General features: G+C 35.2%; 1 protein-coding gene across 7 annotated transcripts in view; it reads left to right on the top strand.

Annotated features, from left to right (window-relative positions):
• The window catches only part of iqsec1b (IQ motif and Sec7 domain ArfGEF 1b), a 455,019-nt gene extending 439,859 nt beyond the window's left edge, over positions 1-15,160 (top strand). For 5 of the 7 annotated variants that reach the window (XM_073072148.1, XM_073072151.1, XM_073072149.1 and 2 more), the window contains 6 exons: positions 417-542; positions 5,351-5,450; positions 5,597-5,758; positions 6,020-6,196; positions 7,973-8,022; positions 11,392-15,160. In XM_073072148.1, coding sequence (XP_072928249.1) covers positions 417-542; positions 5,351-5,450; positions 5,597-5,758; positions 6,020-6,196; positions 7,973-8,022; positions 11,392-11,976 — 1,200 coding nt within the window. In that variant the 3' untranslated portion in view covers positions 11,977-15,160. Of the gene's footprint in view, positions 1-416; positions 543-5,350; positions 5,451-5,596; positions 5,759-6,019; positions 6,197-6,757; positions 7,925-7,972; positions 8,023-11,391 lie in introns of those variants that run through there. The other 2 variants (XM_073072152.1, XM_073072154.1) reach the window with 2 other exon arrangements.
• Positions 15,161-16,685: the final 1,525 nt, after the last annotated feature.

Raw genomic sequence — 16,685 nt, 5'->3', positions numbered from 1 at the left:
TTAGTAAAATGATATACATTATTTGATTTTGGAGAGTAAATTTCAAAAATTTGAAAGAAAAGGTGTATGGTTTATAATTTTTTTAAATGTACACATATATCCAAAACTTTTCAAAAAGCTGCCTAAAGGATGACTATTGATACCTTTTAGATGCTCAGATTGAAGATGGTATGGTGATTTATATACTGGTATTTTGTAACAGTAATGTAAAGTTGTATATTTGCTGTTCAAAGGTTTTGATTCCAAGTGTTATGCTTATTTAAGCCGCAAAGTTTTCAATGTATTTTAGCACCTTGATGATTTTTAAATATAAATCTTAAAGATCTGTTAAGCATTTCCAGATTAATTGAATTGTATATGTTCATCTCTGTGATAGTATTCTTGGTTGAATATCTTTACTGATCTTCATTAATTAGGTACTTTCGCTACCCCACCGAAGATTAGTCTGTTATTGCCGATTATTTGAGGTTCCAGATCCAAATAAGCCTCAGAAACTTGGCTTACACCAGCGAGAGATCTTCTTATTTAATGACCTGCTAGTGGTATGTAATCACTTTACTTAACCAAATGATGATAAGATTTACTTCAAACACCATTTATCAATCCCATTTATCGTGAAATTGGTCCTTAGTGTAATGCACCATTAAGATAATGTTCATCTTCAACTGATAGATGCATCATCTGGTAAACCTACTTGACATCTGTACTTCTAATACTCCTTGGAATGAAGTAACACATTCTTTTTCAGGGGTTCTCAACCTGAGGTCCATGTACACCTTGCTTAATGATATTGGTCCATGACACAAAAAAAGGTTTGGAACCCCTGTTTTAGATGAATATCGAGTTGAATTTTGTCCCTAAATAAATGTACATTCACATAAGTGTAGGTAGTATATGGATAAGGAGGTCAGCATGGGTTAGTTTGTAAATTATTATTGTATGAAAGTAATCAGCATTTCTGTTCCTCTCATCAAAGTGGTCAGCTTCATGTTTGCCTGAATCATGCGCAACCTTCATCCCCACTTTAATTGAAACTTTTTACAGCATTGTCACAAGATACTTTCCCACCTAATTTTCTGTGATCAGATTATAGATGTACTTAGTTCCTTCATCAGATATTGATATGGATCATAATTAACTATGAATAACTGCTTACAGTCTATTACCAGAATCAGGTTGATTACCATGGACATATGTTGTGAAATTTGTAGACTCCATGAAAACTGGATACTCCAGTGTATAACCATACCAGGCTATGATGCAACCAGTCACAATGTTCCATGGTAAATCTGCAGAAATTTGCTGGAGTCTTTGGTGACATACCAAATATCCTCAAGCTTCTAATGAAGTGCATCTGATAGTATTCCTTCTTCATGATTACATCAATGTTTTGGGCCCAAATCCAAATATATTTTTATTCATGAATCAGCTTTCAGTCTATGTTAACATATTATCCCACATCTAAAAGCCCTAATCATGTAATAAACTCTTTTGTAGCTCGCGAGGTCACAAGCATAATGCATTTTACTGGTTCTAATATACCTAGGCCATTGGTTACAGACTTCAGTTTATCAAACACCATTTTGCTTTTCTGAAAGCCGATGTTGACTCTGGCTGAATATACGTTTACATTTCCAAGTGCTCTTCTATCACATAATCAGTAACAAATTCTAGCAATTCCTCTTTTACTGATGGAATGTTAACTGGTTTGTAGTTGATCTGCTTTTTTCTTTCTCATTAACGATGAAATTACATTCCACCTTCCAGTCTATGTGAAGATTAAGGCTAAACTGTATCTATCTTGTTAAATAGCTTACGATATAGGCCTGAGGTCTAGGCTTTTTTTAAACATGGAAACTGAGGGGCGACCTTCTAGAGATTGATAAAATTATCATATGTTATTCGAGTACTTTTTCTTTACAAAATTAAATTTCTCACTGATCAGTTTTCCACTGAGCTGCATCATCCTGGACCCTTCCTGCCAGCTGGACATGAGCCAGTGATTCCTGTCTATCTAGACTTTTTCCAGATGTGAGGGGTGAAGAGACTTGCTTTCTATACATTGCAAAGGTCTCATGAGGTACAACAGGCTCCAGGTGGCAAATAGGCATTGGATATTGAACCTCTGGGAGTCATTGCTTGCTGCCACCAATAGAATTTTAACCATTTTTAAATGTCCTTGGTTGTTCAAAGACATTTAAAATCTACACATAAATTTACATAATTTTAAAATATTTAAATATAAAATGTAAGAAACATTAATTAACATGTAAAATAATCAGATAATTAGATAGTTAAAATGAAATAAGCAAAGTGCCTATTTTACTATTTCCACAGAATAATGCTTTGCCAATCCCCAAGGTTAAATGTGAAGTACACCTGAACCCTTTTCAGTACGTCACTTTTCTGCTGCTGGCTTCAATAGTGGGTCCAGCAGTCGATGACAGAGTCTGATTTCTCATACCAGAGTCTCCTGCCTTTGACCATCTGGGCATAGAAGTTCAAAAATGTACTGCTTTCACAAATATCTAGCAGCCATCATGTTTTGGCCCATTAGTTCATTGTATCTTAACCAACACTTCCCTTTCCTTTGATACTGATGTTCATTAACTTTAGGGTTCATTCAATTCTTAAATCACATTACCCTCAAACTAATTATAATATTCTAAGGCATTATCGTGACTCTTCTCTAAGAATTTCTTCATTTATGACTAACATAATCTTACTTCACAGCTGTTAATATGAAGGGTTTTATTTTTTCTCCTTAAAATACATTCAATACTTCTGTTAATGCAGAATAAGGGACTGTTTCTGTTAACAAAGAATGAGTGCAAGGAACCTCACAATAAGTTTATCATTTTTAAATTGGACAGAATGCTGATTTTAATTGTGTCATGTTTCTTTTGCTGAAAAATTCCTGAAGTCTTGATGCCAATTAGTTTGTCCTTTAGGTTTGGATATGAATCATCTTCATCAAGTTCTATAGGTTTTGGGGTGACTATAGAGTCCTATGCAGGACCCACAGAATGGACACTCAGTGTTCAGTGCCTTTGAACATGATTAAGAGTTTTAATACTGAGCAGTAGCTAGTGGGAAGATGCTGACATTGATTTGTTTATCCTATCAATATATTTGAAGGATTTTGTGGAGACAGCATTGATGGTACTCCTCCAGTGGCTTTAAGTTTTCCATATTCTGAACTAGACAACTCAACAGGGTAACTATTGCTCCATGCCTGGTATGGGACCTGAACTTCCCTCAATCGCAGGACTCTGCAGAGAGGGTACAGACAGCCCAGTGTATCTGTAAATGTGAACTTTCCACGATTCAGGACATATACAGGGACGGATGTGTAAAAAGGGCCCGAGGATCATTCGGGACCTGAGACACTACAACCACAAACTGTTCCAGTTGCTACCATCTGGAAAACGGTACCACAGCATAAAAGCCAGGACCAACAGGCTCCGGAACAGCTTCTTCCACCAGGCCCTCAGAATGATTAATTCATGCTGATATAATTGTATTTCTATGTTATATTGATTCTCCTGTTGTACACACTATTATAAATTACTATAAATTGCACATTGCACATTTAGATGGAGACGTAGCGTAAAGATTTTTACTCATATATATGAAGGATGTAAGTAATAAAGCCAATTCAATTCAATACACCATGAGGTTGGCGTTGGTTTTCAGGTCTTAGTCTTCAATTTTTTTTTTGTTTATTTGGCCAGACTACAGGCAGTGATGAATCTTGACATTAGATGTTTTCCTTTGTGGAGAGTACTTGGGAGATTTGGAGGAAATCCTTTTTCCTGGCTGAAACTGCGTGGAGGGTAGGGGCAGGTGGGGAGAGGGGAGACGTGGAAAAAAGTAGAAGCAGGTTAGGATAGTAGAAACACACACACAATGTTGGAGGAAGTCAGCATGTCATCAGTATTTACGGAGGAGAATAAACAGTGGGTGTTTCAGGATGAGCCCCTTCACCAGCACTGGAAAAGGGCAGAAGCTAGAATACAAAAATGGAGGGAAGGGGAAGAGTACAAGCTGACAGATGATACATGAGACCAGATGAGGGGGCAGTTAGATGGGTGGGGAAGGGGGGGGGGGGCTGAAGAAAGAAGCTGGGACATGATAGGTGAATGAGGTAAATGGCTAAGAAGAAGGGATCTGACATGAGAGGACAATGGACATAGAATAAAGGGAAGGAGGAGGGGAACTAGAAGGAGGTAATGGGCAGTTGAGGGGAATTGAAGGAATGAGAGGGTAGCCAGAATGATGAATAGGAAAAGAGAGATGGAGGAGTGGGGTTGAGAAATTACCGGAAGTTAGAAAGATTTGAGCTTTTGCTTCTCCATCTTGATTTTAGTCTCATTATGGCACTAGAGGAGGCCATGGACACATGTCAGAATGGGAATACAGGTTTCCCCTGTTATCGGAAGGTAGAGCGTTCCTATGAAACTTTTTGTAAGCTGAAATGTCGTAAAGCGAAGAAGCAATTACCATTAATTTATATGGGAAAAATTTTTGAGCGTTCCCAGACCCAAAAAATAACCTACCAAATCATACAAAATAACACGAACATATAGTAAAAGCAGGAATGATATGATAAATATACAGCCTATATAAAGTAGAAATATTATATGTATGGTGTAGTTTCACTTATCAAAATCGGGAAGACAGCGAGCCAAAATTGATTTGGAAAAAAAACAGCACATACACGCCTACTACGCATGTACACACATGCGCACACAACTGCCTGCATAAGGCTTCACCATCATGGTAGTCTTTCTCGGGGTAAACACACATATAAAGAGGGCGTCTTTTTTTCATAAAAGCAGAAATCCCCTTTGGTTAGCAAAATCGGGTACTAATGTAGATCTTTCATAACAGCGAGCTGTCGTAAAGTGAATGTTAGAAAAACGGGGGCCACCTGTAGAAAGTCAAATTGAAATGGAGAGTCACCAGGAGATCATGCCTTTTGTAGCAAATTAATGGTTACTAACCCATGTGTCTTTGGAATGTCAGAGGAAATCCACGCGGTCACGAGGAGAATGCACAAACTCCTTCCAGACAGTGGCAGAATTGAGCCCATGTTATTGGTGCTGTAATAGCACTATGCAACCTGCGATGCTACCATGCTGGTTCATGCAAACATTTCAAATGGGAAATATATAGACATTATTTCAAATACTGATTACTACATTTCCAAAAGAACTTTGAAAAGTTAACATTAATAAATATTTTCTGTTATAAAATATTTTCTTGCTGAAGTGAATTGATGAGTGGTACTGCTTACTTAATAGTTAACAGTTGCACCTATAAGTAAAACATGTTTATCTTTTAATAGGTTACAAAGATCTTTCAAAAGAAGAAAAATTCAGTGACCTACAGTTTCCGGCAATCCTTTTCCTTGTATGGGATACAAGTTCTTCTTTTTGAAAATCAGTGTAAGAATTAAATAAACTCTCAATATGCACTTCCAAATTTTTTAAACTTAAAAATCTTTCAAACACTGTTTAACTCTCAGTAATAGTTCTATGTATTGCAAAAATAAAAATGTTAACTCAAAGTTATTATTTTATATTTTTCTTAGATTACCCAAATGGAATCCGACTTACTTCAGCTAATTCAGGCGCTGACATTAAAGTCCTTATTAATTTCAATGCCCCAAATCCACAGGATCGTAAAAAATTCACTGATGACCTTCGTGAATCTATTGCAGAAGTTCAAGAAATGGAAAAGTACAGGATAGAATGTAAGTACAAAATTATTTGACATAGTCTTGAATTTGTGTTCCAACTTCTACATGTGAGCTTCAATAGGTTTAGTTTTACTGCTTTAATTTGCAGCTCCTCTTTGTATGAAATATTCTAATGTTGAAGGTTTCATTTAAACCTAAACGCAGTAGTCTTACAAAATCAAATTTATCGTGCTCTTGAATTGTTTCTCTTGTTGACACCGTTGCACAATTTCAACATGCACTATAAGAAAATACAATTCTACATTTTATCTGTAGCTGAGCTGGAAAAGCAGAAGGGAGTTGTACGGCCAAGTATCTCTCAAGCATCAGGCCTGAAAAAGGAACCTGGCATTGGTACATTAAGCAGGACCAGCCTGGATGATAGTTATGCCACTGGGGAGGGGTTAAAGAGGACCGCCCTAAGCAGTTCACTCAGGGACCTTTCCGAAGCAGGTATGATGATGGCAATTACTTTCAACTTCCATTTTGTCTTGTTATTACTAAATATGAACTGAATAGCACTTCCAGCTTTGACAGAAGTTTAAAAACATTGATTTAGTTAGTCATTTTGGTGTTGCCAAATGTCAGTAAACTTATGTAGATTCTTTCATGCTCATTCCAAAAAAAGTCCAGTTTATTTCTTAATTTTCGGCATTTGAAGTTGTGTATTAATTTTATTAATCTTACATGCAGACTTTATCTTTAGCAAATGTGACACTCAATTGTGAGCAATGTCACAAAAATATTGTGAAAGTACTGACAATATGGTTTACAATAAACACAAATATTTTGTTATGTTAATATTAAACTGTTTTTCAGCACATTCATGTTGCATAATCACTTGCAGAATCCAAACTGTGATCAGTAAACAAATAAGTTTAAAATTGTTGAGGTTTGAAAAATCCACTTTCGACATTTTAATCTGACAGTTATGATGTATGTACTTTAAGCAATTATTCAATTGTGCAGATTTTCAAGGTCATTGGAATTATCAGAAATATAACCTGTTTTCAGATTAACACATCATGTGATGTACTGAGTGAAGAAATGGTCAGCATGGATGGATTATATCTAGGATGAAGAGAATGTTCTACAATGTAGACAAAAAAAGAATTTTTCTGTGCTTTGTGCTTGGATCAGTACATGTTAAACCATTGTTTTTGTTTAATGTGAGGAACGGCATTGTGCATTGGCTAACCTAAATCAAAGTGAACTCCTGGAAATAATTCAGTTGTTGTAGCTTGCTTAGTAATGTTTGGTCTCAAGTCTGTTTGTTCTCTTTTAAAGTTCATTTTAATTATGGATGTGCACTGTTATTTTGTCATATAATGTATGCTTGTATTCAAAACAAAACTGTTTTATTGTTAGGTTTTAATGAAACTTTAAAATGACTACTTACCCAAATTAGTCTAGGATCAAAGTTTACGTACTTTATAGAGCTTTCATTCTCTGTACAATTCAAACACTTCTGATATTAAACAGAAATATTAACACAAAACGTTCAGCTTTACACATCCCATATTCTGTAAAACATGCCATGTTTAGGCAAGGTCATTGGTTAGAAGATTGGATTTGCATCTCTTTCAAAGAGGCTCTTTCATCTTTCACCATCTGACCTGGGTTCCACCAGTTTTGTATTAGCCATTGCTCAATCACAGAGTAGAAAAATGAAATCCACTTGAGGTCCAGTTTTTCAGATCAATGGATACTACTTTAAAAATTAAGTACAATACCAGATTAAGGAGGAGTTGAGCAACATGCTCATACTGTTGCATCTGTCTATCCACAAATCTAGTCATATATGTAGTTTCCATTGGTAGTAAAATAACCATCACCCATATTGCTGAAGTATTTTTTTTCTTTTCACATCTGCAGTATATGTTTTATACAATATACACCCATATTTGTATGAATTGAAAACAGAAATCAAATTTTGAAACAATAGCATTAATTGTTTGAATTATTTCATTTAGAATGTTTTTCCAATCAACAATGAAATATAACAATGAGCTATTGTTATTTTTAAGCTTCAAAAATCTAATTAGATTTCCTGCAGCCATTGTCCCCCAATACGCTGCTTAGTTTCCTTCAAGTTTGCCTGCTGGTTCCCAATTAGACATGCTCAGCTTCTACCATGTACAGAGACCAGTCAATGTGCATTGGGTATGAGGATGTGGCCCCTGGGTTAATTCTTGGTTTCTAATCTTTGGTGTTGCATGTCCTGGGCAGGCAAGCGTGGGCGCCGCAGCAGTGCAGGATCGCTAGACAGCAATATGGAAGTAAGTAGGAAGTAATTGCTCTGTAGCTGGATGTATAATGTATATCTTTAAAACATTTGTTTTGCATCCTTTTGCTTTCTTCCAGTAAGTAGCCTGCCTGCCACATAGAAATGCATGTGTGAACTGCTTGCCAAGTGCATCTAATGCTCGCGCAGAGTCAGGCTTCTTGTCAAGGCACACACCATTGTTGATGGAATCAGTTGAATGTGGTTCTGCTAGCAGCAATTGAGTCTGAAGCTTCTGAAATCATCAGCTTGTCATGCTGAATAAATTTAACAAGTACCATGTTATAACATTTGGACATGGTTGCTTTATTATTTTGCTTTGTATGAGCTGCACTTAAACTTATTCCTTTTTTTGGCTACCAATTTTCAGAATAACACTTAAGATTCTCAGTCAGGGTTTTGAGTTCTTAAGATGTTAACATTTTTATAAAACAGTTCAAAGCAATGTGTGGAAACACATAGAAAAACTGGATAATGTTAGATGATCTGAGTGTGGATTTCATAAAAATCATTCATTTTACAAGCATTTACTCCCACTACCCTGCTCCAGCTCCAACTTCATGTATTGCCCATGCATGCTTACAGTGTGATGGCATAAGGATAAATAGATTTGCTCTTTTCACATAAAATTGCCAGAAATTCTGTAAAATAACCTTTTTAATTTCTCTGAACATTTGTAATGTATTTACAGTTTTTGTTTTGTCTGTGCAAATGTCCCTGTTGTAATAGTCTTGTGTGTTCTTAAAGAATGAATTGAAATTTGTTGCTTATTGTAAACAATCAATCATGTTTGTCCAATATGTACGGTATTAAAATCTTGAATGATCAATTAGACCATATGCACAAACAGGAGGCCAAATAGCAAGTCAGTTCATTTTACTTAAATGTGGAATAATGGCCAATTAAAGGCAAATATTTAAATGCACCATGGCAACTATTGAATTTGTAGATAATATAGAGATTGTTGTTCATTATATATCTCAGCTAATCTTTTGCAAATTTTAAACCTTTTATAGTTAGGCATAGCAATTAAGATGGCTTATGAAAGCATAAAATCTCACGTGACAAATAAATATTTTAGTCAAGAAGAGGGAGAAGGGTTTTGTGAATGGTGTTCTATAAAATATATATATATATATATATAAAACAGCTAACAGGTAGCCAGTAGTTCCCGGGTCAAGTATTGGAACAATGAATAATCATTCATATCTGGGAAATCCATGATGGAAATTTACAACGTTTGAGTTCCTCATTTAAGACACAAAAGAAATAATAATACTGAATACTAATGGAAGAAAATTTTGTCTGTTGAGCAGAGCTACTGCTTCCAGGTTGGAGAGTCAACAAAACCTGGAAAATGGACCTATTTAGATCAGTCTGTTCACCTGAGAAAATAATATAAGTTCTTGCACAGAAGCTTGAGGGGAATTGCTACAGAATAAATAATAGAAAGGAATAAACAGTAATTGAAAAGCAATGTATATCAATATATCATGAAGGATATATTTCGTATCTCCAATCATAGATATTGTATGAAAAATTGTAAATAATGTTTGCATCTTTTATACATTTGATTTAAAAATCTGATCATAATAGCTTGACAAAAATTTTGTTTTTTATATGAATATTTCAATTTTATCTGCTAGATGATTATATACAACCAAAGATGCACAAATTATTGAGACATACTAAGAAATTTCATAACTTGACATAGAAGTTTTTTGGAATCCAAAATAATTGTTAAGGTTGTAAGCCTCTTGGGATTTGCTTGAGCTTCAGCATATTCCTCACCGAGCTGAGATTCAGCACACTTGAAGGCCAGAGTGAGAAATTACTCACTTTGTAATAATGTATTTTTATATCTGTATGGCCATTCAATGAGCAGATTATGGCTCTTCTGTCTGCTAGTATATTCAAATTTGTGTGTGCTCCATTCATGAATTTATCCAGATGACAATCAATTTCATTTCAAAAACACTGTCAGCACCACATTACAGAGCTCTAAGAATAAACAGGTAAAGGAATTGGATGATATGCTGTCATAGCACCCTGAGGAAAAAGTAAATGGGTGTTCATCAGAGAAATCTTAGAGGGTCTTAAAGTCGGGGAAATAGTGGAGAAATGCAGAGAATGAAATATTGTAAGAAAATGAAGAAGTCAAACATCCCTCCCTTTTAGAAAAGGATTTTTAATTAATTTCCCTATTCTCTTATGACATTGAGGATCCATCAACCAATTGTTTTTTACATTATTGTACAAATAGATATTGAATTAAGCAGGTGTCTTTTAAACACATTAGCATTGATCACTTCCTCATGGTTCTTTGATGTCAAAAGGCATCTATTGGTCAATTATTTCAAAACCCAGCTATATAAGAAGTTCCTAAGAAGTTTAGAGTAACAATGAATGTTGTTTCCCATGAAATTCAAAACTTATAAATCAATAAGGTAAATATCTGCATACATGTTTATGAAAGTTGTAGCTGTAATATAAATGTGAAAATTTTAATCTTGTATGATTTTTCTATAATTAAATATTCCTAGCATATAATAGCAAAAGGTATATGATCTTAATGATAGGGGTCTCTATTCACTCAGAGTGTAACTTTAAAAAGAGAGCAGAACAAGAGAGCCCAGGCATGCGTGATATCAACAGAACTACAGTTTCCTCTCTGTAACAGTAACCTTGAAATGAGTTTAACTGACTACTGAGAATGAGCTTTATCATGTGGGAGAATGGGTTTGGATGGTTTAGGATTACTGTTGATACAAATATGTAAGGTTCTAATAATCTACCACCTATTTCTTCAAACATCCCGGTAGTTCAGAATCAGGCTCGATCTAGCATACCAAAACCCTTTCTTGAAATTTGCTGTGTTCATTGGAAAAAATATTTTGGAGCACTGGAGTATGTTCTCTTCCAATAATCAAGAATCAATTCCTCTCACATTCCAAGGACATTAGTAGGTTAATTGGTCACATGGATGTAAATGGGCTGGAAGAGCCTGATATCATTCTGTATCTCTAAATAAAATAAAATACAAAAATCATTTTACTTTATATAAATTAATGTTACAAGCCTATATATAGATTAATATTATAATTGATATGTAAAATATATAGCGTTTATCATTCCTTCAAAATAAGTCAATCATTTAAAAGTCCAGTCACATTAGTTTGTTGAAACTCGTTTGTGACATCTGATAAGGACAATGCATAATCATTGGAAAAAAAAGTGATCCAATTATCAAATCAATACATATGGATTAATCTTATGTAGTCAAAAAAATAATACTTGTCAGATGTAAGTAAATTTCAACAATTGTTCTTAAATAATTGAAATATTTTTTTCTTTTTCCTCCCAGGGGTCAGTCATTAACAGCCCACATGTACATCGAAGAGTCAGCTCATCTACACGAGGAGAAAATCCAATCCGTCCACATCAGACAATGTCAAACTCACCATCGTTGCTTGGTTCTATATTTGGCAGTAAAAGAGGAAAATCATCCCAGGGTTATTCTCTAGCAGGACCATCTCAGCAGCTTCCATATCCTCCACATCAGCAACATTCCTCAGCTATGCATCACACAGCTCAGACAGAAATACCGTCACAGCAGCTGCATGCGCACCATTCCCAATTCTGTCACGTGCAGCAGACACAGCCTCTACCACCTCCTTATCACCACCATCACCACTACCACCCTCCTCAACATGCGCAGTTCCCTCATCAGCATCACCAGCACTTACCGCATTCCCAGCACGCATCTCACTCCCAGCATGCCCCCTATGTGCAACAGCACCCCCATGCAGTTCACCCTCCTGTGCCTATTTCCCATTCCCAGCACCCTGCTCATGCCCAGCACCCTCAGCATCTCCATGGCCAGCAACCCCCATCTGCTCCTAGCACAAGCAAGACCAAACACACAAGTGGCATCAGTACAATAGTGTAGGAGGAAAGGAAAAATTAAAAATGCTGTATGCTTGTAACTTCACAAGAAAGCTGCACTGGCACTTAAATGCAGCAATATATAAATCTAACTTCCAAACTTGAAAGCACTTGAAAATACTACTGTGTATTATTGATAGTAGCCCACGGAAAAATTGAATTTACAGTCCCAGTACAAAATTAGAAATAATATAATTGACATAGTCCCTTAGGCGACCCAGGGGAAAGTTTTCCTAGGTTTCTTTGTCTTGCTTGAGGCAGGTTGAAACCTTTTGTGCTGTTTACCATTCAGTGCTTGTACTGTTATTTTTCCAGTAGTTAAAACATATTTTATTTCCCTTGGTGTACCTCCTGACAGCTGTTTTGTTATTTCAAATTTGGCAGCCTTTAACAAAATACCTGATGTGGTTCAAATGATTTGAGAGTTGCTTTGTGACAATGGATTCTGACAGTGGAAGAAATGCTTATGTAAACAGAAAATTGTTCTGGTGGCTTTGTTTGAATTCTAGTCTTTGATAGTTTAATTGCACATAGAAAGTAATGGCTAGTAACCTGAAGCTGCAAAATAAGCCTTGCTTTAAAAAAGTTGTTCAACTATTCACAGAGACTTAAAATTGTAGAATTTTGGGCAACAATAAACACTTTCAGTATTTATTCAGCTTAGCCCCTTATAACAAACACATCATAAATAATCTTTATTAAGTGTGCCAACTATATCATCACTTAATATTTTAATCAGAATTTGCTTTATGTATAACATGCATATTTTAATAAGAGACACTGCACACCTATTTGACTTCAGTATTGAAATTAATATAATTAATATTCTAGGTGAGCTAACTAATGAGATTTATTGCTGTTTGCTATTCAGTTGGCATCTGATTATGTGAACTTGCCATCCTTCATTCCAAAGCACTGCTTATCAGTTGGAGACAAATGAAGGTAAAACTTAAAGAATAGGTCAAAATTTACTTGATCTGTTTACGTACACAAACATAACTTCATGTACATACATACACAAATATTCTGAAGTCTGCACTGAGAGTAATTAGCAGGTGATAGCAAAACCTTCAAAGATGAAATTCCATTTTCTTAAGAAAGAGAGAGAGATATATTTTTTTGCTTCCAAGTACATTGCACTCAGCAGGCTGAGTACATCTCGCACTCACATCACTGTCATACTTTTTTCTGAAATTTAAAATTTTGTCCCTTTATTTCAAATGTGGATTGTTGATATCGCCTAATATCAAACTATTGCAGCAGACACATGGTTGATGTGACAGCACTAGTAAGCTTGCAAAGTAATGTATTCAGTGATAAAGTGAAAGGTCTGCTAAAAGTGAAGGAACATCACTGGCCTGGACCATTCTAAAGTAAGACCAGCTCAGACTCTTTATTTTCTAAAAATAACAGTTTCCCCTACAAAAATGCCAGCAAATCTATGAACTGAGCACTTTGTTAGCTGCCATAGAGAGCAAATACAGCAAATAGAGTTTAGCCTTTTTTTTCCAGTTTTGTTTCCAGTGTGTGCAATATTTTCTTACAGTTACAGTATGTACTACGAAGTGAGAATATATGTCAGGCTTATTAATTTAATCATTCTTGAACAACTTGGATCACATTGTCTTATCACTCTATTTGGACTAATTCCTGAGATTCTGTTCCTTTCTGTATAAAGAATAATGTGTTCTCAATGAAACAGACTATCTTGCATGTCATTTAATGTTAATATTGTGAGGCTACACTCTACATACTGTATATTTGCAAAATTTCAGTGTTGACATTAAATATAGTTGAGGTAAATTGATCTCATATTAAAATACTTAGACTGTTTCTTCATACCTCTGTACTTATAACTATAGTCTAACTATAATCTAAAACTTGTTCCAAAAAAGATCTGGTTGCCATTCTAGATGATAGTGGTGGGGGAGGCACTTGTTCTAAGTCCCTCTAAGAATTGCACAATAACCCCTTCATGAATACTTTTGTTTGTTACATATACTGTGCATAAATTGTTTGAGATTATCGTGAACTTTCATTGTAAATAAAAATGTATTAAATTAGGAATAGTGTGGATTATTTTTTATATTTACTGCTTAAATATCTGCATTATCAATTTATCCTGGTTTCTGTATAGATGTGCCTGAGAGTTGATGTGTAAATGATTTCCAACACATGGCATATGTCATTTGTAAAATTCTGACTGAAGCATATACTTTCATGAAGATGTTGGGTATTTTTCTTTTTTTATTTTTACAAATAATTTCTACCAAATGACGCCAGACTGAGAAGACATTATATGGCTTGTAATTCATCCACTTTATCTTGCAGATGTTGCAGACCTGATCTTTTCTGGAATAACACAACTAATGTGTATTTGTATTGAGTTTTTTAAGTTAAGAATGAAATGTATCATAATGTGATTTTTTTGGATAAGATCACTTTAATATTAGTGTACAAGTATTGTATTGCTTACAAAGGAGAGAAAGCTGCAACCATCTGATGTCAAATGTTTTCCCATCTTGCAATGCATGCTGCAGAAGCCTCTTGCTTCTGGTAACAAAGAACTGAATGAACGTCAGCAGATACAAGTTAAACTTTTGATGTTAAATTACTGTCTCATGTAAAGCGATGTGTTACTGCAGTCCAGCATGTATTTAGGTTTGTACTCATTGTACAAAATCATTTGACACTGCCACATCTGCCTGCAAATATAGCAAAGTAATTGTGTACATAGGCTAAAAATGGAATACTTTATCTCAAGGGTGAGATGGGAAAGGGAGTGGGAAACTAGATTGAAGGTGGGGGTTAATGAATAGACAGTTCTTTAATTTGTATATATTTGTAAATTAGTTTTATCAATATGTCCATAGTCATTATAGGGTTGCATTATTTCTGTTGCTGAACTATCGTAATGCTTAGATCTATTGTACTTCTGTGGCAGCCATGTCAGACTGTTTGCTTGTTGCAAGCAATGGGTTTTTGAAAGCATACTCATTTATTGTCAGATGCTTTCAAGAATCCATGCATTGCAACTAATTTGCAACTAAGATCCATTTATTATGTACATGAGGAGAGGAGTGGATTCATTCTAATATGCATTATGGTTGTAAGTAGTACGCAACCCTATCCATGTCAAACTATGACTGTGATAATGTGGAGAACGCAAAATAAATCATACATAACTACTATGTTTGTCTTTTTTATTTTGTGATTTGCTTACCTTTTCAGAAAGAAAGCTGTCTGCTTGTTGCCGTCCATTTTCCTTTTGGACAATTCCTATATTTTTATTAAGATCATATCTTACGCATGCTTTTTGTTTATTGGTCTGTAGGCTTTGATCTTCACAGTAACAGACTGCTATTATTATACAAGGTGTAATTATATGTAGGTCCTGCAAAATGATTTTTGATGGAAAATTCAAACCTTTACCTATGTTTAAAAGTTAAACAAGTCATTCCAGACAAAATATATTGGCAGAAACTTTGTGATTGTAATTGCAACAGAGTTAAGTAATGATCATTGCATAACCAAACCTTATTTATGAGAAGTGGCTTCACTAGAAATAGCAGCATTTTTACCCAACCTTAAATGCCGTTGAGAAGGCAAAGTAGTGGCCATAATTGTTGTCTTTGCTAAATGTTTGTTCTTCTTTGTCACAAAAATTTCAGGTTTGTCAAATGTTATTGAAAACATCTTGGCAAGTTTCCGCAGTGTATATTGCAGATGGTACATGCTACAGACAGTTTTAGACTGGAAGGCTGGGTACCATTGAAAGGCTATTTGGCCGTACATGGCTTCATAAATATTGGACTTGCATTTATCCAGACAATGAGAATGTTCCATCATATTTCTAAATTATGCTTTGATTTTGGTAGCCTAGGAGTGAATTACAACTGCAGGATAGCTACCTTCTGGCTGTGTTCTGTAGCCACAATTATGTGGCTGAACAATTTACATTTCTGGTTTATAGGGGGTCCCAGAATGTTGATAATAAGTAATTATCATCACCCATCAATGCTAATTAGTGATAATGGCTTTGAAGATCAAGGAAAAATGGTTATTACCTCGAACTTAATTGATGCAAATATTACTTGATGCTGTCCATGTTGTGCTGCATGGATGCTTTGCTCTGCGGAAGTGCAAATGGAATTAAAGATCAAGAAATTATTGTTGTACATAGGTACACTTACCTTTATACTGGAAGGGAAGGTCAATGATGAAGCATCTAAAGATAGCTTGACCAAAGACGCTGCACTGAGGGATACCTGTAGCAACACTTCTGAAACGATTGTTCACCAACAATGACAATTCTCTTGCTTTGTATTCAATATAATGCAAGTTTTGATTCGCATTGACTTAATTTTGCTAAGATCATGATGCAACAGAGCAACTCACAAAAGCTTTAGGATTTCCGATGGTATGGATGCAAATTTTGATGCAGGAGACGGAAGCTGTTTACTATGGCTTAGTTTTTCATGCTGCAGTTGTATTTTCCAAAACAAATTATTATAAATGTTATGCATTCACAAACTAGTCTCACTGTCACTTTTCTGTGAATATATTGCATTTTACTTCATGAGATCAGTGACATTTTAGATAGAGCACAGAGCTAAAATTGATGCCAATCACTCTCCTTGATTAAAAAAACATGTAAATTATGCTTCCTTGCCACAAATAATTCAGGTGATAGTGGATTTGATAGAACAACTT

This window comes from Hemitrygon akajei, chromosome 19 (genome assembly GCF_048418815.1).
Source record: "Hemitrygon akajei chromosome 19, sHemAka1.3, whole genome shotgun sequence".
Lineage (NCBI taxonomy): Eukaryota > Metazoa > Chordata > Chondrichthyes > Myliobatiformes > Dasyatidae > Hemitrygon > Hemitrygon akajei.
Note: the sequence above shows the minus strand (reverse complement) of the source record. Positions and strands in the feature narration are given on the sequence as shown.